Source organism: Fulmarus glacialis, unplaced genomic scaffold (assembly GCF_000690835.1).
Source record: "Fulmarus glacialis isolate BGI_N327 unplaced genomic scaffold, ASM69083v1 scaffold17747, whole genome shotgun sequence".
Taxonomy (NCBI): Eukaryota; Metazoa; Chordata; class Aves; order Procellariiformes; family Procellariidae; genus Fulmarus; species Fulmarus glacialis.
The window spans coordinates 80,585-108,013 of NW_009225587.1; the positions used below are offsets into that span (position 1 = coordinate 80,585).

General features: G+C 45.9%; 1 protein-coding gene across 1 annotated transcript in view; it reads left to right on the top strand.

The window, feature by feature from the left end:
- Positions 1 to 333: 333 nt before the first annotated feature.
- Positions 334 to 27,429, top strand: part of FMNL2 (formin-like 2) — a gene marked incomplete at its 3' end in the record, with an annotated part of 55,208 nt that continues 28,112 nt past the window's right edge. The window contains exons 1-5 of the mRNA XM_009582537.1: positions 334 to 411; positions 10,687 to 10,767; positions 14,262 to 14,338; positions 16,407 to 16,490; positions 18,158 to 18,310. Coding sequence (XP_009580832.1) covers positions 334 to 411; positions 10,687 to 10,767; positions 14,262 to 14,338; positions 16,407 to 16,490; positions 18,158 to 18,310 — 473 coding nt within the window. The remainder of the gene's footprint in view (positions 412 to 10,686; positions 10,768 to 14,261; positions 14,339 to 16,406; positions 16,491 to 18,157; positions 18,311 to 27,429) is intronic.

Below are 27,429 nucleotides of genomic sequence, written 5' to 3' on the forward strand. Positions count from 1 at the left end.
GTGGCTGCTGTGCCCTGGCAGCATGGGGAAGCCCCGTCCTCTCCTCCGGACGGAGGTGGCTGGTCCTGAGCTCTAGTCGCTCACCTCCTCCTGTGTCCCAGCATAGCCCAGCGTCAAGCCCTGCCCTTCAGTGCCTTGTGATTCACTGGCGCTTTTGGGGCCAAAGATGACATTTAGAGGGAATGTTTCTGAATAACCCTGTCAACAGGAATTCACATAAAACAATTAAAGCAACCACAGCCACGTTGCCTTGGTTTGCTCATGTCTGACTCCGCCTGAGCCCGAGCCCTCTGTGGTCCCTCACGTTTGCTTTCTCTTTCTCCGCAGAATGCGATGAACTTGCCGCCCGACAAAGCCCGGCTGCTGCGGCAGTACGACAACGAGAAGAAGTGGGAGCTCATCTGTGACCAGGTAAGGGTGGCTGGGAGGGCTTTTGGCAAACATCCCGTTGAGAGCACAAACTGGGTTCCGTCAGCAGTGTCCCCGGGCTTAGAAAGGGACCTTGCAGAGGACACATATTTGAACGGATTGAAACACTCATTGCTTTGGCCTTATGCACCTTTATTGGTAACAACTCATAGAAGCCTTGTAACAATAATTCCCTTTTTTGCCACGGAATGGTATTTCTTTCCTCTCTGATGTTACCATCACCCCTGTGCCTGTTTCCTCTGGGCAGTGAATGCTGCTTATTTTGCCCACCACAGTCACCTCTCAGCAAGTGCTATGAGTTTGGTCTGTCTTGACCTGTGTAACACGAGCAAATGGTCATAATCCAGTGAGTATTTGGCTTTCCACATCATGAGCCGTTGTCGCGGTTGGCGGTAGCTGTCGCCTTCAGCGAGAGGCGAATAGTGATGCAGCCTGAACTCCTCTTCGCCTCCAGAGGTTGAACAACAACCTCGGATTAAGCAGCACCATATGCTGTGGCATCTTTTGTGTATGAGCTCTGCTGTGGCGTGCAGACTTGGCAGCAATATAGAACAATTAACAGGTTGGCTCTGCCATGACGAATGAACAGAAACAGCATTATTTAGAGAAAGTGAAGCACGCAAAAGGTAGGATGTGCATTTGTGAGCCAACAGCAAAATGCCATAACCTTCAAAAGTAATCACTGATGAAAATAATTGATGCAGGACTGAGAAAGTAGGATGTTTCCTTGAAACGTAAACACCGCAGTACCAGGATGAGAGTTTGGCAGAAGGTACAGTCATGCTGTGAGGTCAGGAACATTTTAATAAATAGATTGGTGGGACATTTCCTATTTAGCTATTACAGTGGTGGAGCCTCTGATAAAATCCAACTACCTTAACGTAAAGCTGAATAAGGAATTACTTGCTTTTCTCCATGAGTTTTCTGTGCAGAAAACCTAAAGCGTTGAGCTATTTAAAGTTTCAGTTTAGTGAGACACTGAACAAATTGCTTTATCTACTGTAAGTGATTTGTTTCATGGGTGTTTGCTTAGAGCTTGCACACTTAGAGCAGGCACATGGAAGCGTGAGTTCTGTGGTGGAGTCTGTGTGCTCTGTTTGCACCGAGTTGGCAGCAGGGCAGGCAGAAGCAGTTAGATCACAGCCTCAATGTGCAAACTCCCACCTCAGAGCGGATCCACCCTTTGCAACGTGCAGCTGCTGCTGATTCACTCCTAAACTCTACAGCAAGATAGGAGGGATGAGCGGATGGAAACGCCGTGAAGGAAATTTGCAATCTGGAGTAATCAAGTATCTGAATAGCTCCTTGCACAACACTCAGTCCACCCCCGGGTTGGGATGAGTCTGCTTCCCATTGCTTGGAGAGGGTAAGCAGAGAAGCAGCGCAGGACTGTTCTAACCTGCACTGCGTAGCCCAACACTGCGAGGATCCCGAGGGGACGGGAGGTGACAGTGTGCCACCCTTCCAGCGTCTGGCCATCTGAGGGGACGTGCTTGGGCAATAAAGGGCTGCATATCTGCGATCTGTCACAGCTCCCCGGCAGCCCTGGCATCCCTGGTGGGTGCTGGCCATCCGCTGTAAATTAGAGCAGCATGAAGCAGATGTCTGTAAAAGCACCGTAATACAGCGTATGGGGTGTGAAATATTTGTATCTGTCCACGTAATTATGGTGCGTGGATAAAAGTACTTCCAGGAATAGATTTTGTACAGAATGTATGTTTTTAGTGTGGATGAAAATTTTGACTGCTATTTTCTGTTGGTATCACTCATTACACCGTTTTCGCCTGTTTTTACTTAGTGAAGGACTGAGGATGTAAATTAATGTAACAGCTTGAGGAAATTAACTCTTACCCTCCTGTGCTGGTTTTCAACTTAGGTCTGAAAGGAAAAAGGGTCCAGAGGTTGCTCTTAAATGATATTTTCTAAATAGTCTGTAAAGCAGACCCTGAAACTTTGTCTGTAAAATATGTTGAGAATATTAGGGGAGAGAGTTCGGCCGCCAAAAGGAATTCTCACTTTTGCAGAAGTGATATTAACGAAGTGAGGAGCTACCAGTCTCATGGTAGTAGGAGGAGTAGTAATAATAATAATAATAATGATGATGATGATAATAAAAAAATCTACTGTGAATAGGATTGTGCATGTTGTAGTGAATCGTCGTAAGGGTTGCTGGGCTGGCTGTGGGGGACTCGTCCTGTGTGGTATTTTCTGTTCTTTTGTCTATAAACCTTGGAAGTCATCTAAGCGTTTCTGCTGGTGTCCTGAAACCTTGCTCCCTACCTCTCTGGCTTGCGAAGAAGGAGAAGAACAAAGCCAGTAAACCTGTTTCGCATCCTGGAGAGGGCCGAACGGTGGTCATCTGAGGGGTGAGCATTGGGAAGGATCCAGGCAGGGAAGAGGATACCATTTCCTGGCATGGCGAGCCACCCTTTTGGCTTCCCGGCTTCCCGGTGAGCTACATTTGGTGGTACTCTGGGCCCCTTTTTCCAGCTGCATGCCGTGAGGTGTTACAGAGAGGGCACGAGTGTTGAGGGAAGAGGCTGGGGACATCTTGCAAAGTTCTTCGTTGCCCTCTAATGGCAAATTGTGGCAGGGGCATCACCATGTCCTCACCTTTGGGGACACTGGAGGTGTGTGTGGGGAATAATGGGTTAAGAGACCTAAGATGAAAGTTGTGTGGTTTACATCCAAAATATCCTCACTGGGGTATTTGTAGAAGTCTCTCCCTTTCCTAATCAAATTTGTAATGAAGGCAGGTGCCGGCTGTTTCGGACACTGGTGGCCAGCATGGAGCTCACCGTGATGGCGGTGGGTTTCTCCAGCAGCCTCCTGGGTGGGGGTCCCTGTGCCACCCCTCAGCTTTGCTTCCAGGGGGCTCAGGCTCCTCTGTGCCTGTGTCGGGGGTAATTGCACCTAAAACAAGGCCACGTGTGGCACATTGGCGGGGCGCCATGTTCCGCTTTAGGGGTTTTTTGTGACTAAAAATGGGCAGGTATGGGCCCTTGTTGGAAACGCGGTCCCAGGTGAGAAGGTTGTGCTGTGACACTCCCTGAGTCCTCCAGCTCTCTGGGTGAGACCCTGGCTCTGCCAGGACCGGGTTGGCCCTCCCCAGGGAGAGGAGGGCTACCTGGGCTTGCTGCCTGGCTGAGCATCATGGTGGAGGGGGAGCCCCAGCACAGAAATCTGGTGTTGTGAGATTAGGCTATCAAAAATAGACAGCGTTCAAGATACCCTGGAGAAGGATAACATCTGAAACCACAGAGGGACTGTCGGACTTGTGTTCGTTTACACTTAGGTTCAATCAGCGTTGACTGAATGTGTTGGATCCTTCTCTAAATGAGACAAAAATGTTAATCACTAGGCACTCTGTTATATTGTAAAAGAGGTTGGTGCACACTAGCGTGTGCCACACACCTGCACGCCCTTAAAGCCAGGCTTGCTTCTGCGCCCCTTCCTCCTCTGCCACTGTTCATCGAGCTCTGCAAAGGGAAAATGGCGTGCAGCCTTCCCCTCCATAAACCAGGTCTGGGGAGAGGCAGGTTCTTGATACTATGTTTATTTTTATTTTTGGTTTTTTTTTGTGAGATTGTGCACTATGGACTGGTTGAGAGTGTAACTGCACAGAGCCGTGGTGGTCCATGCCTGCCATTTTAAAGTCCAGAGCACCAGGGAGCGCTGACAGATATCTAGGTGTCCTTTGGATTCGGGCTGGGAGTTACTTTAAAGGCATGCTGGGCCATGTCCAGGCTGCAGGCAGTGGAGTGGTCCTCCCGCGTGGTCCTCCATCAGCCCTCCTGCGTGCTGCCCGTGCGTCTCGGGTGGATGGCTGATGAAGAAAGGGACAGGCGGTGACTGCTGGATGGGACTGAGCGAGGATCAGGGTTTCGCGGGGACGCTGTGCTGTTTGTTGTTTGAAACAAACATCTCAGGTGAGCCCCAAACCTCTCCTCAGAAATGTGATGAAGGGACGGTGATTGAAAAGCGGCACCTCACGCTGTGTGTTACCATATGGTGCCATTAACCCTTTTGCAGCAGAGATCTGGATTTTTTTGATAACATTCAACCAAGCATTTTCCATGTCTTCGCACATGCTGCAGCATCCATTTACAACTGTGTTTTGAGAGCCTTTGCATAAAAAAAATGTTGTGTATACCATTGAATCTCCCCTGTTGTGGGTAAAATACAAGCTAGAAAACCCAGTGTTTTATTGAACTCACGAGCGTTTGGACGGTAGAGACGCTCGCAGCTTCATTTATCTGACTGGTTGGCCCTGAGAGAGGTGGCTCACTGAAAATCAGGCAGTGTGGGTGATAGAGCAGTTGGAGGTACAGGCACGGGGCACGAGGGGTCCAAGGCTCAGTGGCGTGGGGCTGGGCAGGGGTTGGCATCTCCGGCCTCGGAGGGAGCATCTGCGGCTCTCGTGCCTCTTGGCCGGGTCCTGCGCTGGTGACCTGGTTTTGCAGAAAATTAACAGTGGTGGAAATGGATCCCTCTGCCCCCTAATCAGCACAGAGATGAACGGCTGCTATCGTTTCATTCTGTAATAAGACATATAAAGTGACATACTGTCCTGCTGGTGGGCTGGCTGCATTGCTGGGGCTGGGACTGAGCCACCCTCCAGGTCTGTGTGGGATGGGGGACGAGTGGTGGAAATGTGCACCGCGTTTACGACGTGTTTGTGCCTCGGGAATGAGAAGACACTGGTCTCCAGCCCTGCTTGTCCACCTCCTTTCACCAGTGTTCACCATCCATGTGCTTTATGCACTCCTGGCAATTCCTGACTGCCTGCTGGCATTTCTGACAAGCCTGGATACCGAGTCGGATGCACTGTGTGTTTATTTAACGTATATGAATCCTAAGAATGAAACAAGTTAGCAAGGGTAATAATAATAATAACATATGTCACTAATGCAGAAAATGTCCTGAATATTTTTGGAAGCAAAAGATCTCTGGAAAAGCCACAATTTCCTGGTTACGAAATTAATACATTTTCCAGATTTGGGTGAACAAGAGATGTGTCAAGTTCTTTGTAGGATCACATGGAAGAGGAAATGCAGAAATCCGGCAGTTTCACTTTGCTGCTGAAGTAAACCCCCCTCAGCCCCTTTTTTTTTTGCTATCCATCAGAAAAGAAAGTGCTAATTCTGGAGATTGCTGGTAAAAGCAGCACAGGAGCGGTGTTGTGCTCCCCCCATCCAAGCTTTTTCCCTGAATGCTCATCATTTATTGCCCTGAAGGGAGCTGCTGGGGACCAGGTCATCTCACTGCTCTCCGGTCCGGTGCCACTGGCTCCTTGTATGTCCTTCTCTGCGCTTGTCTGTCGTTCTGGCTTACAGCACCACTCCTCAGCAATTTTTAAAGTAAGAAAGAGCCTTTTATCCTTGGGAAATTAAGTTAGTTTGCTTTCTAGGTGGCTGACAAAGGCAGGGTTGAGTTATTGCTGGTCTGCGCCTTTCTCCTTTCAGGTCTGTAGATAGTGTTGGTGCTTATATGAGTCACGTAGTGGAGATAAAATAGATTTCGTTGGGATTTATTAACTTTGTTGTGTCTGAATGGCCCAGTCCTGGGGCGACCGGGAAGGGAAGCCACCATGTCCCAGTCATGATGTCACCCACTGGCTTATGCTTTTTGCTCAGTGAAGTTTGGAGACTCAAATAGGGATTTTAAACTTTATATGTGTGTGGTAAAAATCCCCAACCTCCTCGTTCAAATAGCGTTAAACCCCTTGCTGTATAAATTCTTATTTTGAAAGCAGATTTGGCCAGTGAGCGATTGCAAATTGCCAAAAATGGAGGGGAGGAGCAGACAGGAAAAAGCAACAATTTTTAACTCATTATCTACAGTATCTAAGGCAAGTGGGTTACGAGTGAAGTGCCACAGTGTTAGCTGGGAAGCGTGTTTGTCTCTACAGGGAAGTAGATGCTCTCAAGAAGGACCAGAGGACCTTGAGAGGACCCTGGGCTGGCCAGCCTGCACAGTCACTTACAGCATTCATGGCAAGCGAAATACCAGACTGCAGTCGCGCAGCACCATGCCTTCTCACCCCGTGTGAGCTCTGGCAGAGCATCAGTTTTTTGGGAGGATGATGGCTGCAAGCAGACGTTCAGGGTGTTCCGGAGGCGTCGGGGAGCCTCGGGCTGCCGTCGCTGCACAGCACCGAGTCCTGGTTCTTGCAGCTTGCAATGTATGAGCCTCTAATATAAAACAGTCAAAGCTGGATAAACTGAGACAGTAATTGTAGCCAGGAAAGGGCAATTTTAAAGGCTAATCCCTCTTGGCTTTCCGCAGCAGAAAAAACACTTTAAGGGGCTATAAAAATGTTTCCAGGACTAGTAGATGTTTACCACAAGTGGTTCTTGGTCACTAGTTAGAGAAGAGCATTGCTGGTATCTGCTGTTCATGGATAATGTCTTTAAAATTCTTCAGCACATGCAATTCCACTATACAGTAATGAGCAGCATCTTTTTTAATGAAGTCGCTGTAGAGATTATTACATAAATACATAATTACAGCTAGGTTTTAAGAAAACAAACAAAAACGTATAGTATCTGCATCACAGACTACTAAATGTGCTCTTTGAGTCTCCATAAGCATTTCATTTTGAAGACTCCAGATATTAAAACTGGCAGTTAGGAAAAGCTCCTGTCACTTTAGCAGATGATGGCTGATTAGTTAATAAGAGAAATAAATCCGTAAGAGTGAAATAGCTTCTCTGGAGGATTAGACTAAACACAGCAGAACTACCTTGGCAGGAGAGAACCCCCCAAAAAGGGGAGGAATAAATATGAGAGCTAACGTGGAGCCTTGTTAGTCTGGGACTCTGCCGTGCCTGCTGCTCGCTGGTGCTCTCACGTCGCCCACCACTCTTCAAGAGTGGACCTTCGGCTTGGTGCTCCACCACTTTGCTCCATCACTTGCAGATGCAAAGAATAATATTTGGACATGGTTATTAAGTGGTACAGTGAAAACACTTCTACCTTTGTGTTACTTTGTAGAGAAGGACATGGTTATTCAAATGCTGTAATGTCTCTGGAGCTAATATAAAACTGTTGAGGGGAAAAATGAGAAACGGCAGTGGTCTCCGAGGTCCAGATACCTCTATAACTCTTTACTAGTCTACAATAGGCCAGATTCTCATTTACAGCAAAGTGGTTTTTTTTGTCTGTGTGCCAGTGTGAAGAAGTTCTAAAATGGGTTAATGGATGGAAATTGCTTCTAAATAACTTATATTTATGCCCACTGTAAAGCCACAGTCCACGGTATCCTGAGGGAGCTGTAAGTCTGACTGAGAAACTGGCCTAGCAGTGTCCTGTAAAAAGTGCATAAATTAAGCTAGCAGTTAAGGTACTTTGAATATTGACATCTTATTCTTTTAACTGATTTACTTTATGTGCTTTTTTTTTTTAATTTATGTGCTTTTTTTTTTAATTTATTTTTTTATTTCCTTTAAAGTCCCTGTCAACATCTGTGGGTGTTTCTGCTCCCATTTTCCAGAGAGTTGGATGCGAGGGCTGACCGTCGCCCACCTCTCGGGATGTGGCAGATGATTTCTGCTTGCGCTGGTGGAGCTGTGTGATGGAGCCTTGGCACACTGTTTCCAAACCTGCCTGTGACTCCGTGCATCCGTCTCGTGCGTCTGTCTTTCCCCGCACACCGGCAGCAGTTCCAATTAGCAGCAAATTTAACGACAAGGGTGTGAAAGGGACTGTCCGACCTGTGTGGGCCAGCTGAGATGAGACCGGCTCGAAGTGTCCATGCCTATAGAGCCGGAGGAAGCCATGGCGGTGGGCATGGTGCTGGGGGAGGATGGCACAGGGCAGACACCCTTGGTGTCGCTTTGGCCGGAGAGGAGCTGGCAACAAAGAACTTGGCATTTTTTGAACTGTTTTTTAGATAGAAAGGGAATGCCAATTCCAGGACTGTGTTTGGCCCATACATGTGAAGGTGCATGGCCATGCCTATAGAGCCGGAGGAAGCCATGGCGGTGGGCATGGTGCTGGGGGAGGATGGCACAGGGCAGACACCCTTGGTGTCGCTTTGGCCGGAGAGGAGCTGGCAACAAAGAACTTGGCATTTTTTGAACTGTTTTTTAGATAGAAAGGGAATGCCAATTCCAGGACTGTGTTTGGCCCATACATGTGAAGGTGCATGGAAAAAAAATCCAGTTATAAAAGAGGAAAGAAATGTCTGCTCTGTGTCTTACAGAGCTCTCGCCCGGGGCTGATGGACCACAGGGCAGACTTTTGGTTCATTTTTTCCTTCTGACCATGATGAATTACTTTTTTACAGCAAGCAGCAAGATAATAACAGGAACAACTTTTGGTGTGCAGACAGTACGTTCTGGTAACTGGGCAGCAGTGTACTATTCATTATGAAATAACTTTCAGATAATGTAGTCAAAATTGCATCCTGACCTAATAAAAGGAGGTTTCAAATATCAGTTATAAAATGTGAAATTTCAGGAGGAAATTGTTATGAGATCTTTCCTCAAGGGAAGGGGCAGAATAGTTTAAAATTCTTCCAAGATACAAATAGTATCAGAACTTTTGGTAATGCTCTTAACAGGTTTGGACATAGCATACTCCTTGCAGAACAACTCGTGTTTCACAGCAGCTTTTGTAGGATAAGTTTCAAACTGGCCATGCAACTGGTAAAAAAGCAAGCAAAAATCAAGCAGCTCGCAGAATGCAAACCTTACAGACCTTGTATTTGTCATTAAAATCTTTAATTCGATCCTGAATGTGGTTGATTCTGGATTGCAGATCAAGTGTCGCCCTGTAAGGTGGGGCATTGGGAAGCCTTTGGTGAGAAGTGAGTCTTAAAAGCAGATGGGAATCTCTTGGCACTGGACTAGCAGCAGGTGAGATGGGGAAGGGAAGTCAGGCACGCTGCTGGCGTACGACAGAAAGCAGGAAAGCAGGCATGGGTAAGGAGATGAGTAAAGCCCACAATCGTGGACAACCTGCCTTTCTCCATGTCCGAGGTTGGTAAGACTCCAACCTCAGTGGGGAGGAGAGGCACGTGGTGGTTCCTGAGCTTTCCCAGTGGGACAGGGGTGGGCATCTGGTCCATAATTTGCCTGTGGTGGTGTAACGGTGGTCTCGCTAGCGTCTGCTGGCTTGCTTCCCACCAGTTCTGCCCTTGTGTGACACAAGTGCTGAAGGAAGCGCTCCGAATCGCTGGGAGCCGTGGGTGGCTGGGATGAGCTCAACGACCGACGTGCTCCCCACGCAAGCGGTGCTGGCAGAAACAGCGTGGGGAGCTGACCCCAAGGCACGATGAACGCGTTGGTGCTGAAACGTTGTGTTGACGTAGGAAGCGGGATGCTGCTGTGGTTGGGTGTATTAAGGTAGAATAAACAAGCCCTCCTGTGTGGTGGCTGGGCAGAGCCCTCCTGTGTGGCTAACGAAGTCTGCACCGCTATTGCCAGGAGAGCTGGCCAGGCTCGTGCGTGCTTTGTAATGGAAATAAAGACTGAGCGCTGGTCGTCGTTCGCATGTGGGGCTCCACCAGGACGAGCTGAACTCACTATGGCCCAAATACTGTGTGACCGCTTTGTGCCCGTGGCAGGGGAGGCTTTGCCTGTGCCCGTCTGGCTCTCTGCCCTCGCCAGTCCGGTGCCCCTCCCTGTAAACGGGAACCTGCAGTAAGGGTTGGGCTGGACCTGGTGGGCCACTTACGAAGACAGTGCGATTTAATGTCATGGAGTTAAAATATTACTTGTTTATTGGTAACATGCCGCTCTGGCATTCATTTTTCTGGAGTCTGAACAATGAAATGATGTGACTTCTCCCATGAACAGACCGTGCAGCGTGTTTTTAGGCTTGGTCCAAATGATAAAAAAGGTGTCTCGGTTTTTGTGGTGATGGCTTTCAATCAAACATGGGCAAGCTCTTCTAACGCTTCTCTTTTCCCTCAGTACTCCTGGCTAGCAGAAACCCTGTTATTTCAGATGTGTGTGTTTGTATGTGTAACTAAAATTCAAAATTGTCATTGAATATGTAAGGTATATTTCTATGCATCCTATATAAATATCAAATTTTGGAATATCAAGATACATGTAAATATATTTTATTTGCATGCATATTGTATATGCATAGATTATATACTTATGAATATAAGGTATATACATATAAAACTATGTTATAAATATATACTGTTTAAATACATATGTGTGTGCATGCATTTTATATATATAGTAAGTAAATATAGAAGATGTTACAAGAATAAACATCAGCCATTTTGTATCCTTTGCAGGAAAGATTTCAAGTGAAGAATCCTCCACATACATACATCCAGAAGTTGAAGGGCTATCTGGACCCAGCTGTAACCAGGAAGGTGAGGAGCGTCCTGTTTCCTCTCGCCCGTCCCTCGTTCCTCGGCGAGGACGGTCCCGGGGTCCGGGTTCCTTCCTGCCTTTGTGTAAAAGGCCCCGTAAAAGTCTCTGAGAAGAGTCTCGGAGATGGAACAAACTGCAGAGAGAAGCAAAGAGAAGTTGGAAAGACGCTGCAGTTTTTGCAGCTCAGAAAGGAGAACAGATGTTGCAAAGAAAAGGGCCATCTGACACACGAAACAGCTTGTTTTAATAACTTTAGCTTCAATAAATAGTCTGACAAATTATCACTGAGCTGTACTCTAGGTCTGACTTTTCATGTGGGCAGTGCTGGTGGTGAATAAAACCTCTCTCGGATGGCACTTTTCTCACCCGAGTGAAGGGGATGTTGAAGTTTTGAGTCCTTTTGTCTGGGCATTTGCGTGACAGAAGTTCAGTACAGCTGGCACAGTTCACCTCTTGCTTGCAGTCTCACCTGAGTTTTCAGGGTTGCGAAGTAAAGACGTAACCTGGGGTGTGTTTACATGGTAGAGCCTCACCCGTCCTTCTGCGTATTATTTTGTCCAAAATAGTTTGATAATCACTCATGAAAGACTCAGGCACTTCACTTGGCCTTTCATGTGAATGTCGTGCATCCCTGAATGTGGCTTCTGTACCAGGATGTATTTGTGGCTGGTTCTGATATTTCTGTGCTGCTCTGATGGGCTTAGTAATAGCCTGCAGGATTTTAGAATAACAATAAACCTACGTCCCATTTAGAGGACCTGAACCTTTGGTATTTAACCACTTTGGATATCAGCTCATATCCTGTGTTGATAGTTATAATAGCCTTTAAAAAAAAAAAAAACAACAAAAAAAGGCAGAGAGGGCATAGCAGATCCTGCCATTGACTGGCTCTGCCTTGTCCTCAACAATCGCTGCTTTGTGTTGCTGTACAATTAGCTGAGGTTGGTGCCCTGCGGTAAAATACGTATCCTGACACAGGGCTTCCAGGCCGCGGCCGGCTCCAGCCGCAGCGGAGGTGCACCTCCGTCCCTGTGAAAGGCGAGGGGCAGACACTGGGTACCCTGTGCTTCCAGTGTGCCGTCGCTAGCTCGTGTCTTCAAGGCTGCGGTAATGTCTTCTGACAGTGCTTCTCTTGTTGGAGGCTCTAACAAGGAGTAGGAAACCATTTAGTAGGAAACTTTTAAATTTGCCTGTAGCTGATTATAGTTTTTTTTAAAAAAAAATGGTGAACAGGGGTCTTTGTGTTTTTCTCCTGAAGGGTTTTTGAAATTCGTTTAGTGTTTGGCTTTGCTCTGTGGTTACTCCGTGGGCACACATTGAAGCCTTTCTTATCCTAATACCACTGTAAGAGTCCCATGACAAATGAAAAATCCGAGGAGCCTAAAAATAACTCCATTGAGTTCCTCTCTTTTGTCGTGTTATTCTGTATCACCAGCAGCCTTTCCTCAGCCTGGGCTGTGAGGCGGAAAGATTTACAAATGCACTTCTGGACAGACGCACGATATTGTGGGGAGAGCTCGTATTACCAGGATTATTGCTGTAATTGAGGTGGTGTCAGCGTTTTTGCTGATGATCCCCAGCATGGCCAAGAGAAGGTGGCTCCAAACGCTGCTGCAAAATGTGCGTTTCGGCTTGTAATTGGGGTCATAATGGCTCTTCCCAGGAAAACAATTGCTTTTTGTCTGAGCTGAATTTTGAAACAGGAAAATGAAAGTGTTGAAATTACACATTTTTGAAGAAATTGCAGTTTGGTGGCTCCTAGAGCCCAGTAAAGCACAGAGCCGGTTCATTGCTCTCTGCTGTGGTTGCAAAGAGCAGCCTGGCCTCGCTGGGGGGTGACGGTCCCGCGTGGGAACGTGCTGCCTATTTCTGCCATGCCCTCCTACCCCTGTCTCCTGTCTGCCTCTTGCTACATCAATATTTTACCTTTACTTCTCGAGAGGTAAGGTTTTATATTGCTTGCAGTTATATTGTGTAAACTCTCTCAGGAGAGAAGGCACTGTGTTTTCGTACTCTGAGCTAATTAACTGAGGTCCAGAGAAACTGTATGTCTGATCTCAACTAGCTATTTCAAAGTAAAAATTAATAGTGCCTTGTGTCTACTAGGACTTTACAGTGAGGCATCTATTTCAGTCTGCCAGTGGCTTTCTGAGCTGGGATTTAGTCTTACCTCAGGTAAGCCAGTGGTGCTAACTAGCATGTGATAAAACCCTGGTTGAAAAGGCGGCTGGTAATTTTCACACAGGTCAGCAAGGCAAGGTAAATCCTATCCTTTCATCATCTTCACCTCAATAAATGAACTCATGACAATTATTAACTGCCAAGTAGTCCCCTTGATTTTATTGTGGGTTTATTGTGGTGCGCTGAGAACAAACCCTTTTTTCCCTAGTATTCAGAGCATAGTCCTGCTTGCAGCAGCATCACTTGAGTCCTAAGCATTTATAAGCCCTTTCCAAACACATCAAGCCTGTGTGTGTTGTAACTGATGACCAAGTTGGTTGTTAAGTGCTGCAATTCCAAGGTGATTATCATTGTCCATCCAATTCTGCTCTCATTTAGCTTGTTCACGAATGAGAATTTACCAGAACAACTGCTCCAGAATAGTTTATCCAGCTGTTCTAGTAGATTTCCATGGGCAAGGAGCACCAGGCAGGAGAGAAGACGACAGTCTCTCTCCAGCTGGGAGAGGAGGAGGCCTCGCTGACTTGCTCTGTCTGCACACTGAAGGTAGCCCTGCTGCAAGTTGGTTTTGCAGAGGGTGGAGAGGAGCTGCTTGACTCGACTCGAGATGAGTCGGTGTGCGTTTAGAGGTCTTCTGCCATGACCGGTGCCTGCTTTGAGCCGTGGAGTGAAGTGGGGCTCTCACTGTGTCCCAGTGAGGTTTTCCCAGGTCGCCCTTTCTGCTCCTATACGGAGATGACACGAAATCTCATCTCCTTTGTGCTGTGTTGCTGCCCAGTGTTTTACTTCTTATGTTTTATGGCCTTTTCTCAGCATCTGTATTTGCAGATACAATTTAGTGTGCACAAATTATTAAAGCATGCAGATGGCAGCACATGTGTATTTCATTATTGGCTTGCACCCACAGTTTTGGTAATTATTTAGAAATCACGGCAGGTTTTTTGGTGTGGGTGTAAAGTCTCGAAAGCGAGATTAAAGCACCAGGCTGAGAATGAAGCCCAAATGCTGTAGTTCTCAATGGAGAGTTTGATACTAAAACAAAGCTTGTATTGTAAAGAAATGTTTATTTATCTACAGGCTTTTAATTTTTTTAATCCTGGAAACTCAAGAATGTGCATGGGAACAGAAGTTATTTTTCTGAGTATGTTTTTGTTGACTGCCGGACTATTGTTGTTGCATTCCTCAGGATTTAGAGGGGTTCTCAGTTTACCTTAATCTTTTATTTATTCATTCTGCACTGCATGAGATGTTGATATTTTTAATAGCATCACATGAGTTTAATTGTTATATTTGCCTGCTCACTCAATTACAGAAATTCAGAAGACGAGTCCAAGAGTCTACTCAAGTACTCAGAGAACTGGAAATTTCTTTAAGAACAAATCACATCGGGTAAGAATTTTTGATGTCCTAAGATTTTTTTTTTTACATCTACTGATGGATGCCTTTGAGAAAATATCTCTTTGCATGTCAAGCAGTGATAACCACTTGATTGATCGTTAAGGCCTGAAGGGCTCAGTTAAGGGATAACTGGGCATCTCAGGAGAATAATTCAGCTTTAATCCTTTCATGATAGGGTTCATCCACATCTCTGTGAAGGCTGTGAAAAGATTGCAGTCAAGTTCTCCTCACCCTAAGTCAGTCAGAGCAGCAGTGAACACAATTGTGTCTAGAATAGTAATAGTATTGCAGCTATAAATATATGTATAAAAAACCCCCATGCTGTTTTATAGCTTTAACATGATGCAGTTCATGAAGACTGGCTGTGAGTAATATTCCCGGTATTTTACTTCTACAAAGCACAAAATTCCTTTCAAATAGCAAAAGTAAAAGAATCTCAGAGACTTCAGTTTTTTATCGAGCATGCCGTTCCCATCCACGTTTCCACTGGTGTCACCTCTCTGCTTTGGGTCTCGACACCAGAAGCCAGTTCAGCACTGGTACATCAGCCAGGAAGGTTTCTTCAGTGTTTTGTTTTGTGATCACACCCTGTGTCCAGCTCAATTACATTGATTTTACAGGATGCTGCTCTTACTTTGTGGAAACAAGGGCATTTTAAACTGGGAGGAATAGCCGTTCTCTCTCTGTGGGAGCCGGCTCCCCAGCGTGGTGTGCACGGACAGCATGCATGGCAGTGGGGGACCCTCCCGCAAGCTGCACCGTCGCAAATATTTCCAACAAACTTCTCCCACACCCCTGCTCTGGCTCCTGCTGTTTTCTCTTGTTTTCCAACACAAGAGATTCCCCACCGAAGACTTAGGGCATCCGAAGCATGACACTCTGCAGATTCATGAAGGTTCATGGGTGTGCAGAAGGAACGTGACGGTGCACCAGATAAATAAAGGAGGCTGACAAGTCCAATGTTTATTTATTTGGTTTCACAAAATACGTTTTATAAAAATGCCAGGTTGTTTATTTTAGCAGGTAAACAGCGAAAGATTTAAAGCCTGAAGACTAGAATAACTCAGAGGTAATGAATTCCCACTCTACTGAGAGCAGGGGATCCATAGCTGTGAGGCCCCAGAGGCAGAGCGAGCCCAGAGCCTCAGTTCCCTCCCTGGCTCCCCACTCGTTCCCGTGGCACCTAACCCACTCCCAGTGGAGTTTTGGCTGCCCCGATTGGTTTGAGCTGGGACTGTGCTGAGGCTCCTCGCTCGCCTGGGTTTGCCCCCAGATGTATGGATCTTCAAACTTTACTTGGCATTTTTGAGTTTTTGAAAGCTTTGGAAGATAACAGGCTTTTCTGAATTGAAGATTATTTTGCAAAATTCACAGTAATAGGTTAACATCTTTTAAAAAGAGAAGGCAAAATTACTGTTAAATGTACATCCATGATGGCAGATCTCGCCCTTGGAGCTGTTACTCTTTTGCTGGTGTGCTGTCTGTATGCTTTTGAAATACTGCTAGAGATCAGGATGTGGAAAAAAATAAACCAGGACCCAGCCACGCATACTTTAGAAGGCAGCTGTAACCACTGCTCAGCGGTTTGCACAGTGGCGTGTGCCAGGGAGGAGATGAGCCTGGGTTTGGAGCGAAGCCGGGCAGCAGCCGAGCTCCCCGGCACACCCGTGGCCCTCTTGCAGCAGCTCCGCTATGGTGGGAAAGGCACTTACCAGCTCCGGAGCTCCGTACTTAGAAGAGCAAACCTCTATTTCTGAGCAATGCAGAGCGGGCATAGGGGGTTTTATGCTTTTTTTTTAGTGGAATGTTTTTCCCATCATAGTGCTGCAAAAAAGCTCGTTTCAGTAGATTTGTAAAGCCCTCTAAAGGACTGTTTTAAAGTCCTGTAAATAATAAAGGGCATTTTTGAAAAGTCCTCTTTTCCTGAGTGAGAAAGCAAAGTTTTGCTCAGCAGTGCTGCTTTTCCTGCAATGGATCTGTCTCTACTTTATCTGACAAGAATTTCAGTAACTGCACAAAGCCTGTGAAATGCTCTGGTGTCTAATGATTTTTCTAACAGATGGGTCAGGGAGTTCCTGAATGAAGAAAACAAAGGCCTGGATGTTCTGGTGGAGTACTTGTCATTTGCGCAGTATGCAGTCACGTAAGTAAGACATGCCTGGTAGTCTCTGAGGTTGCAAGGCAAAGCAAGCCTCCTGCCATCTCTACAGAGCAAGAGAGGGAAATGCCGGGGCAGATGCTCAGCTTTTCTAGCAGAGCTTTCCTGCCAGCAGCTTGGTATAATACTATGTATGTACCTCAGAGCAGAGAAAATGGTAACGTTAATCCAAAACCATTGGATCATAACATGTTGCAGAGAAAAAAAAGCCTAAATTTAAGCCTTGAGATTATTTATCTCTAAGACTGTGCTGACATATTTGTTGCAAATGGCCTCTGACCATCTTAGGGGTACAGTGCAAAAACATTCAACAAATGTGTGGAAGCATGCAGGCTTCCTTAGAAATAGGTTTGCAATTAGTGTCCGACCCCAAGGAATTATAATACTGCCTACCATGTTCAAAGCAACATCCACACACGAACCATTTCTCACAAGGCTCATGGCAAGCAAAGTCGTGAGCATTGTGTGCAGCAGCTGCACTGCAAAACAAGAGTAGGAATTTCAAGGTGATTTTGCAGGTCAGGAAGACTATGAAACAAGCTTTTGCAGTTCTGACATCTGGTTAGCTGGGAGTCAGATTTAGTCATTTAGATAATAAATCATTAAATGTACTCTATTAAAATAATTGGGAAAAAAATCAGCTTTCATTAGTCATTATATCGCACAATTTGAAATAGATGTTCAGCTGAGGATCTTGTTTTATATATCCACAGGCTTTCACTTCAGGATATTGTAGCAATAGATTTTTGCATAAAATTGTATGAAAAGAAGTGGTAGGTTAAAGATACTGTTGTAGTTAGGAACTCAAGCTGAGTAGAGTTGATGTTTTATTTTTAGAAAAGATGCCATCAGATGTATATATACCATCGTGCAGAAAAGAGATTTTTGGTGGGGTTGCAATAAAATTAATGAAGGAAAATTATATGTTTTAAAATGTTACTAACACTGGAAAAAACTGCACAGCGAAAAGAAGTGTTTGTATAAAGACTATCTTCCTAAAATTATACAAATGTATGCAAGTTAGCTTGCTGGGTTTTTCCCCTCTCTAACATGGTAAACATGAGTAATAACCTCAAAAGCTGTAAGGGGAACAAGCAATTTTTGCTTGAAATAGCAGTACAATGGGCAATGAGTCAGAAATCAAAGAAAATCTGTAATGATTATGGTAATGTATTACATATGCTGGGAGATTCATGAGGGCCAGCAAGCCAGTGTAAGTGCTTGGTCACATATTGATGGAGGAAACTGAATTAGTACTTGCACAACATATTGATTCATTGAAATGGAGACAGCTTTAAGCATTCTCCCTCTTTCCTTCAAGGCAGGGCTAATCATCAGCAAAGCAGCCAACGTTGTATTTATGTTACATTGAAGTAGAATAATACATAGCGTTTGATCCTTCTGAAATTGTGTGCTCGTGTGGTTAGTTGCTCCCTTTGTCAAGGTCCAGATTTGCTGCACTATGCATTTGAAGCTCGCACTGAATTGTGGCCGAAGGGAAGTTAGCCTGCGTTGCCTTCTTCCTTTCTTTTTGTAATCTTTCGGGACCTACTAAAATCTGCAGATGTTGAACAGGAAGGAAAACGCTATGTGCATCTTTTCTGTCTAACCCGGCATTGGAATTTCTGTTTCCTTTCCTTTCCTTTCCTTAGGTTTGACTTTGAAAGTTTGGAGAACAATGTGGAAAACTCGATGGACAAGTCCAAACCTTGGAGCCGATCTATTGAGGACCTGCACAGAGGCAGTAATTTACCCTCGCCAGTTGGCAACAGCATTTCCCGCTCTGGTAGACACTCAACTTTACGGTAAGGAGTTAAATCAGGCAGTGGGTGACCTGCAAACAGCGAGTGCCTAAGTGAGAAGAGTCAGTATGGTTTTCCAATTAGAACATTTTTCATCTTCCCTCTTTTCACAGTGTAGGCTTGACATATATAGGAAATGTGTCATTGTACTGATGTCTTTGAGGTGGAAAGAAGTGCTAAGCTAGTAACACGGGGCAGCATTACACAGCAATTGAGGAAGAGACAAGAATAACTCTGCCTCCCTTTCCAATGGCAGAATGATCTAAGGATGCACGATACGTTTCCATCAGGTACAATGTGGCTTGCACAGAGGAAGCAATTCCTCTTCTCCAAAGAGTGCCTCAAGATTTCCATGGACCCAGCCAGTCTGGGGCTCCAATTTGGTGTCTCGTCCAAAAAGGTCTCTTCTAGCAGCACATTCCTTCCATGCTGCTATGAACAAGATTTTTTTCTTTTTTTTTAAAGGCCACTTCCATCCTTCAAACCTGCTGTAAATACTAGCACAACCCCAGGCTTTACTGTGAAGTCTCTCTTTCCGAGTACTGGGGTTTTTTTTAGTTTCTAGAAAAGGCAGGATCACTTCCCAGGACTGAATGGCAGTCAACTCTGTTACATTCCTTCGATGCTTTACTGTTATAAAGCATACTAAACATCACCTTTAGACTAGCAGTACTGTTACCTAGGGGCGCAGTACTGAATGGCTTTTACTCATTTACTTCTTGACTTTTTTTGGCTTTTGTGGAGTTTTGTTACATAGTACTGTTGAGCATAAAGGAGTCCAAAAAAGATGGAGCCAGTGAGGACTTGCAGCTTTTTCCTACATCTTCCAGTTGAGGTTCGGTTTTGGTTTGTCAGTCAATGGTAATGTTGGCTCTTTAGTTGATGTTAAGTGAGTGCCTTCCACCTACAGCCAGAGTGGTAGCGGATGTGATACCTGGAAGATGTAGTTCACAGACCTCAGGCAGTGGAGAAGAGGAGACAGACACACAGTTCTGGTAAAGAGATACAGGCTGTGGAGTGCAGCAAAATCACTTGACCAGTTGATTTTTTTTTTTTTTAATGTTGCAAAGGTGTTCTTAGTGTTTTTGGTTTTCTTTGATCTTTAATTACTATGACAGAGAAGTGGTAGAGTCTTGTGCTTGCAGGAGGATGTCTGATTCTGTTCTCTGTCTTTGGGAGGTGTGCTTGTGATGGGTTACACTAGAAATACATGTCAGGTATACATTACATGTGTCTTACATTTTTTTTCTCTTCATTTCCTTCCGTCCTTTTTCCTTTTTCACATCCTCCTTCATTCCTTACCTTTTATATTTTCCATTTCAACGTCTCCTTCCTTGCATCCTTCATTCCCCTCCCTCTTTCAAATGCTCTTCTCCAATTCTCTCTCTCGCATCCTTTCCTCCTCTGCTCTCATCCACCTTTCACATACCATCAGATGGGTTTCTCTGCCTGAGCAACTTCAGTTCAAACGCCGCCAGAGCTGCTTTTCAGCCAACTGCCTCTGGAGCGGCTTCACTTTGCGCTCTGCTGATGAGGCTTCGAGCCGGAAAATCTCGTAAGTCCCAGGTGCAAGGTTACACGCAGCACGGGCTGTGCAGGGCATGGGAGCCGCGTGGCTAGCACTGCTCCCCATGCCTTATAATCTGGTAATCATACGTCGTGGTAAAGCAACCGCCTGAGCGTCAGGGGGAGTTTTCAGCCTCCAAAAGGTGTGGTTATCACATTATAATTTCAAAGTGTAGTTTGCTTCCGTAGAGTGGGATTTTCTAAAAGAAAATAAAATGTGGTTTACTTTGAAACAAGATACTAGTTTTCTGTATCATATTGCAAATAGTGTTATTAGTTTCATACCTAAGACATAGAGCCCTTAGTCATTGTCCATGTTATTTCATCTTTTTTATTACAAATAGAAACTTCACTCATATCCAACACTGGCACAGAAATGTAACCTAGTACAGTGTTTTTCAGCCAAGTGCCCTCTCCTGCCTGCAAAGCCATCTTTGTACCGGGGCAGCTTGGGCAGAAACTGTCCAACGTTTACGTGAATTAACATCTTTGGTTTGTGTTTCATTAAAAAACCCCCCTGTGTTTTAAAATGTGTACTTTTTCAATAGCTGGGGACTACGTGTATTGAAAAAAGTAAAAGCTAAAAGTAGGTGGGAAGTTTTTAAGAGGGTTTTTTTGTATAGTTAGTAAATATTGGTTAACTGAAACAGAATCTTTTCCTGAGAACAAGCTCGGTGCTCATCGAATGAGGAGGGTGTGCAGGATGGCATTTGTGGTCAAAACCAGGAGGTTCCTGCCCCATCGCTGGGTAGACGACGTGTCTGGGACACGCAGAGACCCAGTCCATAGGTTCTTTGTGTGGAAGCTCTTCTTCTGTCTTTGTTATAAAAAACATTAAAATGGAGAGAAAGGAAGAAGTGGTCCTCCCTCTTGGATGAAAAAGGAGAAGTCTGACAATCTTAACAGGGTAATTTAAAATTCAGGAGCTGGACTCATCCCTGCTATGCCACAGCAGTATGAAAAATGAAAACAGATTTGGCCTGGATTCCTTTTTATTAAAATAGCAAGAAAAGTTGGGGAGATAGTGTTTCGTGCCAGCTTTAACACCGTTTTTACTCATTTTTGGTGCTTGTGTGGCAGTGTCATGGCACCAGCTTTCCTGCCTGCCCTCAGGGTTCAATAGCAGTAAACCTGCTGTAGCCCTCAGGACCCTGCACGATCCCAGCTGATCTGTGCTGTACACATTTAATTATAGCAAAAAGAACAGGAGATAAGCACAAAGCAACGCTAGGAAGTACTGGCAGGGTTATACCCCTTGCACGCTTGCAGACGATGCGGTTCCATCGTACTGAGCAGTTCCCTTGCAACCAGGCAGGGCCAGCTTTCTGCGGTGTGAACTCGCCCGGCGGTGACGTGGGCACGGAGGCTTTCTGTCTGTTCGTTTGCGTGGCTGAGGCTATCCATTTCTAATTGTGACTTTAACTGGCTTCCCGTAGCTCTTTTTAGTAGCGCTAAATCCTGCCAATTCCCTGCTCACTGGGTTTCCTTGGCAACTGAGGTTTTATTTTTTTCAAGAGGAGGCACAGGGATTTGGGAAGCAAACACCAAAATGAGGGCAGAACGATAAAAACGGGGATGAATCTTTGGGGATTTTATTGCTGCTTTTTTGGGGGGGAAGAGCATTACTTTCACATGAGAGTCATACTCTCCTGTCAGATAAATATTAATGCAGACTTTGTAATGTCCCAGCCTATTAGGAATTCCCTTTCTTTTGAGTCAAATACTTCAATTTTTATGTGGATTGAACTGAGAAACTTCATTTCTTTCTTCAAAATCCGTGGAGTCCGTAATGAGAGAGTGATCTAGGCAAATGTATCTTAATCCATAAATGGGCTTTGAATGCATTCAATAATTGGAGTCAAATTTGGCACTGCTTCTTAGGCTGCAATGAATTGGACTTTGCCATTAACACTTTCACTGCTCAGGGACCAGCTGACTTGGTCGTCATAATTTTTGTCAGATACTTGCTAATTTAACAGAGCATGTTTTTGAGCAGTCAGTTGTCAGTCTTGTGATTCTTCTGGTTTCTCTACCTGAAGACCACGATTTTTACAGACCTTGGACAGGCATTAGTTAGGTAGTGGTAAATGCCCTGGTCGAACTCGGGGAGAATCCCCTCCAGTACCCATCTGTGATAGCGTACAGAGGTGAAGAAACACGCTTGTTCCCGTGCTGGAAGTTATATGGGACGCGCACAGCGTTGCAGAGCTGAGCCCCACCTGCATGTGCATTTACATCTGTAGTCACACACTGGCTGCATAGCCTGCGAGGAGGGAGGGAGACCAAAACCGGCTGTTCCGATTTCTTTTCTCCCCTTTTTTAAGCAGCAATTTCTCCTCAGCTTTATGGATTAATAATTTTCCCAGATTCTTTTAGATGAAGACAAAATCAGCAGGCTCGAAGTCATTTATTTTCTTTACATTTGTAGCACAAACCAGCATTGTCGCCCTTGTCTGAAGTGGCAGAAGGACATTTTTGGGCCGCACAGCCACCTGCTCTGGCTTGCTCAGGGCAGATATTTATGCCCTTGCGTAAGCACAGGAGCTGATGGCACCTCACTGGTTTTAGTGCTTGTGGGGCCAGCACTGAGCACAGGCTCGTGGTCTTTCCCTCACCAGGCCTCATCCCCTGCAGAGGGGTGCAAGTTCAGGGTCCCCACGTCCAGCAGACCCAGCTTGTAACTTGCTCTAAGACGAGATCAGAGAAATGCAAAGTTAGTAGGAAGCACCAAGACTTTCCTCTTCCAAAGTCTCTTTCTGCTGTCAGAAGGACATTTGTAATACAAACACTACCACCTCCAAACCACCACCACCAAAATCCCAGAAATGCAATCCAAAAACCTCCAAACCCCAGCGAAAACCAGAAGTCCCAGCCCACACAGAGCTGGGCGAGCTGCCACGGGGGTGGTGAGGTCCACCCTGGGCTGTCCTCTGCTCTCCTTGCTTCTCCTCTGAGGGAGCCAGTGTACACAAATGAGGGCATGATATTCTTTAGCAGATAATAAAATAAAAATGATAGGAGAAACCAGCTGTATCTTGTATTTGTTATTAATGCGGTGCATTAGAAGTCTACATCATTGGACTGGGCACATGTCCTTGTTTTAAGCATGAAAGTCCTCCCATTGCAGTTGGTGGAGATGGCAGGAGTTTGTACTGAGATTTATGCTCAGTTACCATGGTGGCAAGGGCTTTTATTTACTTTGAGTATCCCAGTTTGTTGCGTAGGTGTTTTAATTATCCATCTGTGGGTCTTCAGTGTCAGTGCGAGCCATTTTGCACCAAAAGGTGGCCTTGCGTGTTGTGTTTTCTATGTCTCGGTTGTACAAACTGCTGGATGAGTCCAGGACGCACTGGACATTTTCAGCGGTTCTGGCTGATCACGTTAACAAAGTAACGTGCACATGGAGGCAGGAGTGGTTTTAATTTCTTCAGGCTGGCTGGGCTGAATGGTCCTTCTTTAGGAGGCTGGTGGGTAAAAGTGCAGCCTGGTCTCCAGAGACATCATGGCAGTGCCTTTACAAGCACCGGATTAACTAAATTGTTAACAAATTGAATGAAAATGATGAATGAGTTATTCTTGAACAGGAATGTCCTTCTATTAGATCTGGGCGAGAAAAAGAACCTTAAACCATACTGTGTATTTCAGCACAGATTTAGCCTCGGTTTTAATGGTTGTTGGTTTTCCCACGCGGGTGCAGTGTCCCGGCTGTGGCAGTGCCAGATCCTGCCTGCTTCCCCATAGCCTCCAGCAGCAAAGGCACAAAGCTGCGGAGTAGCTCCCTCCCCACGTGCGACAGCCCGTACCCACCGCCGATGGCTGGCGGGAGGAAAGCATTACACGCTGCAGGAGCTTGCACATGGTCAGGTTTTCTGTTTCTGCTTTTTTCAGAAGTAAGGTTTTATAGTTCTTCTTTAAAGGAGGGGCAGAGGAAATAAAAGAGGAACCATCTGAATTTAATTACCAGGATAAATATACCCTTGGTGACATAATCTTTGACCTGCAGCAGACAGGAAATCAAAACCAACGATTCATCCAGATGCTCGGATCAGCCTAATGTTTAGTAACAAGAAATGAAACAAAAGCAAAAGAAGATCATCCACCCTGGCTTGGCTCATGTCGCGTAAAGGGAGGTGTTAGAGCTACCGCCAGTCTGCCCTGCCTTCAGGAAGGAAACAAATAGGGGTCGTTGCAATTGCCACTATACAGAGAAAGCATCTTGAGCCTTAGTTCCAGTGTGCAGAGTTGTTGTAAAAGAGTTTCTGTACAAAAAATCCTCATTAATTCTTGGCATTCATGTCTGTGTGAAGAAATTTGCATCTGTTGAAGGGAAGCGATCTAAATCTAGGGCAGAATCCCATCTGTGCTAGAGGTATTTTCTCTGCACTGCAGCTCTCGATTGCATATTCTGTACCCGTTTCTCAGCCTAATCGTAAACTATGGGTGGAAATGGGTGGAAGCTCTGTGAGCCGGAGGGTGTGGGCTCTGAATATCACTGATGATATCACTGAATAACACACCACCGACTAGCAGTGTGTGGGATGGTGGGGAAGGCGGGAGGACGGCTGCGGAGAGAGCACAGAGCAAGGTGTGCAGCCTGGGGCTGGAGCTGTGTACCTGCCCTGGGGCAGAGTCCCCAGAGGTGAGGGTCATCTTGGGTTTTGGGAAGAGAACACAACAGCTACCTCTGACTTTGCCTATTTGGCTGGTCGTTACAATCCTCCAGGCTTCAGAATAGCAGTTTTCGTGGCTGCGGGCAGGTAGTGCCGTACGGGATGTCTGCAGCCCTTGTTGGGTTTCTGTGGGTCTTTTCCACCTCTTCAGAAGAGGCAGATACTGTCTTCACCTCAAACCTTCCTTTTGGTGCCTGCATTGCTCTACAGAGTGGGGGTTTGATTAGGTGGCCGGAAAGCCATGTGGGTAGTGAGAGGTGTAGAGGAGAGCATCTCTCAGCCCGGGAGGACTCTGTCCAGGTGGCTGGATCCCAGGCTTAGTTCCAGGGAGATCGGACCCAGTGTGCCTCAGGGTCCTGCTGCGTTGCAGAGTATCTTTGCTCCCCGATTCTGTTTCTTCTCACTCACCAAGTGGCTGGAAATGCCAAATTCTGGCTTTATGGTCATCTTCCATTAGTTTAAGGAGACTTGCTCCCATTTGTTACAGCTGACAAAGCTCTGTGAGATGTTTAAAGGCATTCTGAAATTTAAGGAGTTGATACACCAGGCACTGAGGAAGACTTTTTTCTTCTATCAGTGGTGTGATAAAGATCTAATTACTCTGCTCATTTACAATTTAAAGGAAAATAATGTATGCAGCCTTTGGTAGTTTAAAACTGAGATAAGTCATTGTAGGAACGATCTCTGTATGACTAGAAATGACTCTTAAATCTCTTTATTGCAGTGTTTTTCATATTTAGTGAAATGAATGTATGGAAATACGCTAGTGCGGTGTGGTTACACATTCTCCAGCCAACACCGGCAGCGCTTCCACACTTCCCAGTTCAGACTCAATGTAGGGCTCCCAGGTAAAGGTTGCACCCCTCTTCTTTTGTCTCAGGAAGGAGGTTTGTAAGATGAATGAGTCCCCGAGCGCAGGGTCTGTGTGTGGGCAGTCAGCCCATCCGCAGGGATGCAGGCAGGAGGGCAGGACAGCCCTGGCTGGAGCTCCCTGGCCGGCCCCATTCCCACCAGGAGCAGCCGGACAAAGTGTCCCAGAGCCCGGGTGTGAGGTGCAGTGCAGCACCCCATCCAAAGTGCTCGTGGTGGCTTGGGGACAGCCCCGCAGCGTGGGGAGCAGCCTAATCCTGTCCTGGTCCTCCGAGGCACAGCCTGCACAGACCCTCCTCAGGGTCTGCTCCCCAAAACCCAGCTCCCGTGCTTTAACCGCTCGCTCTGGCTCAGGCAAAACTAGGTCATGTTTCCTGCAAATCTGAAATCCGTCTGGAGTGCCCTGAGCTGATTTATGCATTCATATATATGGGAAGAAAAAGCAGTTTGACTGAATTCTGCTTTGAATTTTGGGGTTTCTTTCATCTCGGCGCTCCTGGAAAATGAAAGCAAAGGGAAGTAATTGCTGAAGCCCGAGAGTCGCTGGCTCTCCGTGGGCAGGGTGGTTTTGCACCACGCTCCGGAGCTTGCTGCACGTTCTGTTCTCGTCCGCGCTGGAGCTGCGGAGCGGGAAAGGCTCCCGCAGCCGCACAGGCAGACACGGCAAGGGTGCTGCTGAGCTGTGGTGGCTGCCCGGCACACGGTACGCCCAGAGCCTCGTACCAGCTAGCTCATTCGTTTTGTTTGTACATTTAAAGTGAGAAAATTTGCAAGGATGTTCTTTGTGTTGGAGAGTGAGCTAGTGAGTCAGAATAAAACAAGTCTGTTATTATTTGTTCATGTATTTATTATTAATCTTTACTATTACTATTATTATTACTGTCATCATCATTAATAATGTTATTTGCTGATTTTAAAACCTACACCTCTTTTTTAAACAAAGTGAGTAGCATGGATTAGACAAGTAGCTTGCACAGTAGCATTGGCAATAAACAGGGCAACCCCCAAATGCACTCAAAATATGCAGAGGAAGTCAAAGGAGAACAGTGAAGTGTGATAATACCAAAGCTGTATCTAATACCCTCCCTGACATTGCCCAGGAGCAGACAATGTGCAGGAGATGCTTAGAGCACTTGCGTAGTAGGAGCAAGGCAGATACCCAGTGATGGTTCTCCTGGTACATGCTCCTGCTTCCAGCAGTCTGCAGATGTAAGCACCCTGATCTAAGGATTACACCTCATGCTTAATAGTTCTTGATGGATTTTTTCCTCTGTGAATTGGTGTAAGTGCTTTTGGAGCCCGTGCCAGGCTAAGCAGTCGTGCTCTCCGGAGCACTGTGTGGAGGAGTGCCACGAAAATTACCAGGTTTGCTTTGATCCTGTCACCTGATAATTATATGTGATGCCACATAGTTCCCATGTTACGAGAAATAATGACAGATCGTTCCCGTTGACTCCCTCCATGACTCTCATATTTTCTTGGAGTGTTGGGATAGTTCCCAGGTGGAAAAGCCTGGGTCTGCGTGTCCCCTGGAAGCTACCCCGTTCTCCATCTCACCTTCTCGCCCTGCCTCGGCATGTGTTTGCAGTTGTGCTTTGAGTCATTGCTGGGTGCCAGCACTGATTTGTTTAACTCCTGGTTAGGGACTGGAGTGAGAGCTAAGGATGCTGTAATCCAGAAGCTTTCCCCACTGCAGTTGTTTTCCCGAATCAAAGAGAAGAAAGGCCTTCCCGTGTATGTTCTCCAGGCTGCAAAGGTGGCATTAACAAGTGTGAGGCCAGCTGCAGTTGTCTGAAGAAGCCTTGTTTTTACTGGAGGTTGTGTTTAGTCCACCAGTCAGGCTTCATCTATGAATTTCTCTTTCTTCCCCCAGTAGAGTTTCTCTTTGCATAACAAATGTCAGAATTTGCACATCACTGCACGTGCATCACATTATTTTTTTCTGTCGTCCTATCAGCAGATTTTTATACCTTCTTCCTCCATGTTCAGGCCCGAGTGTGATAGTTGGAAATGCAA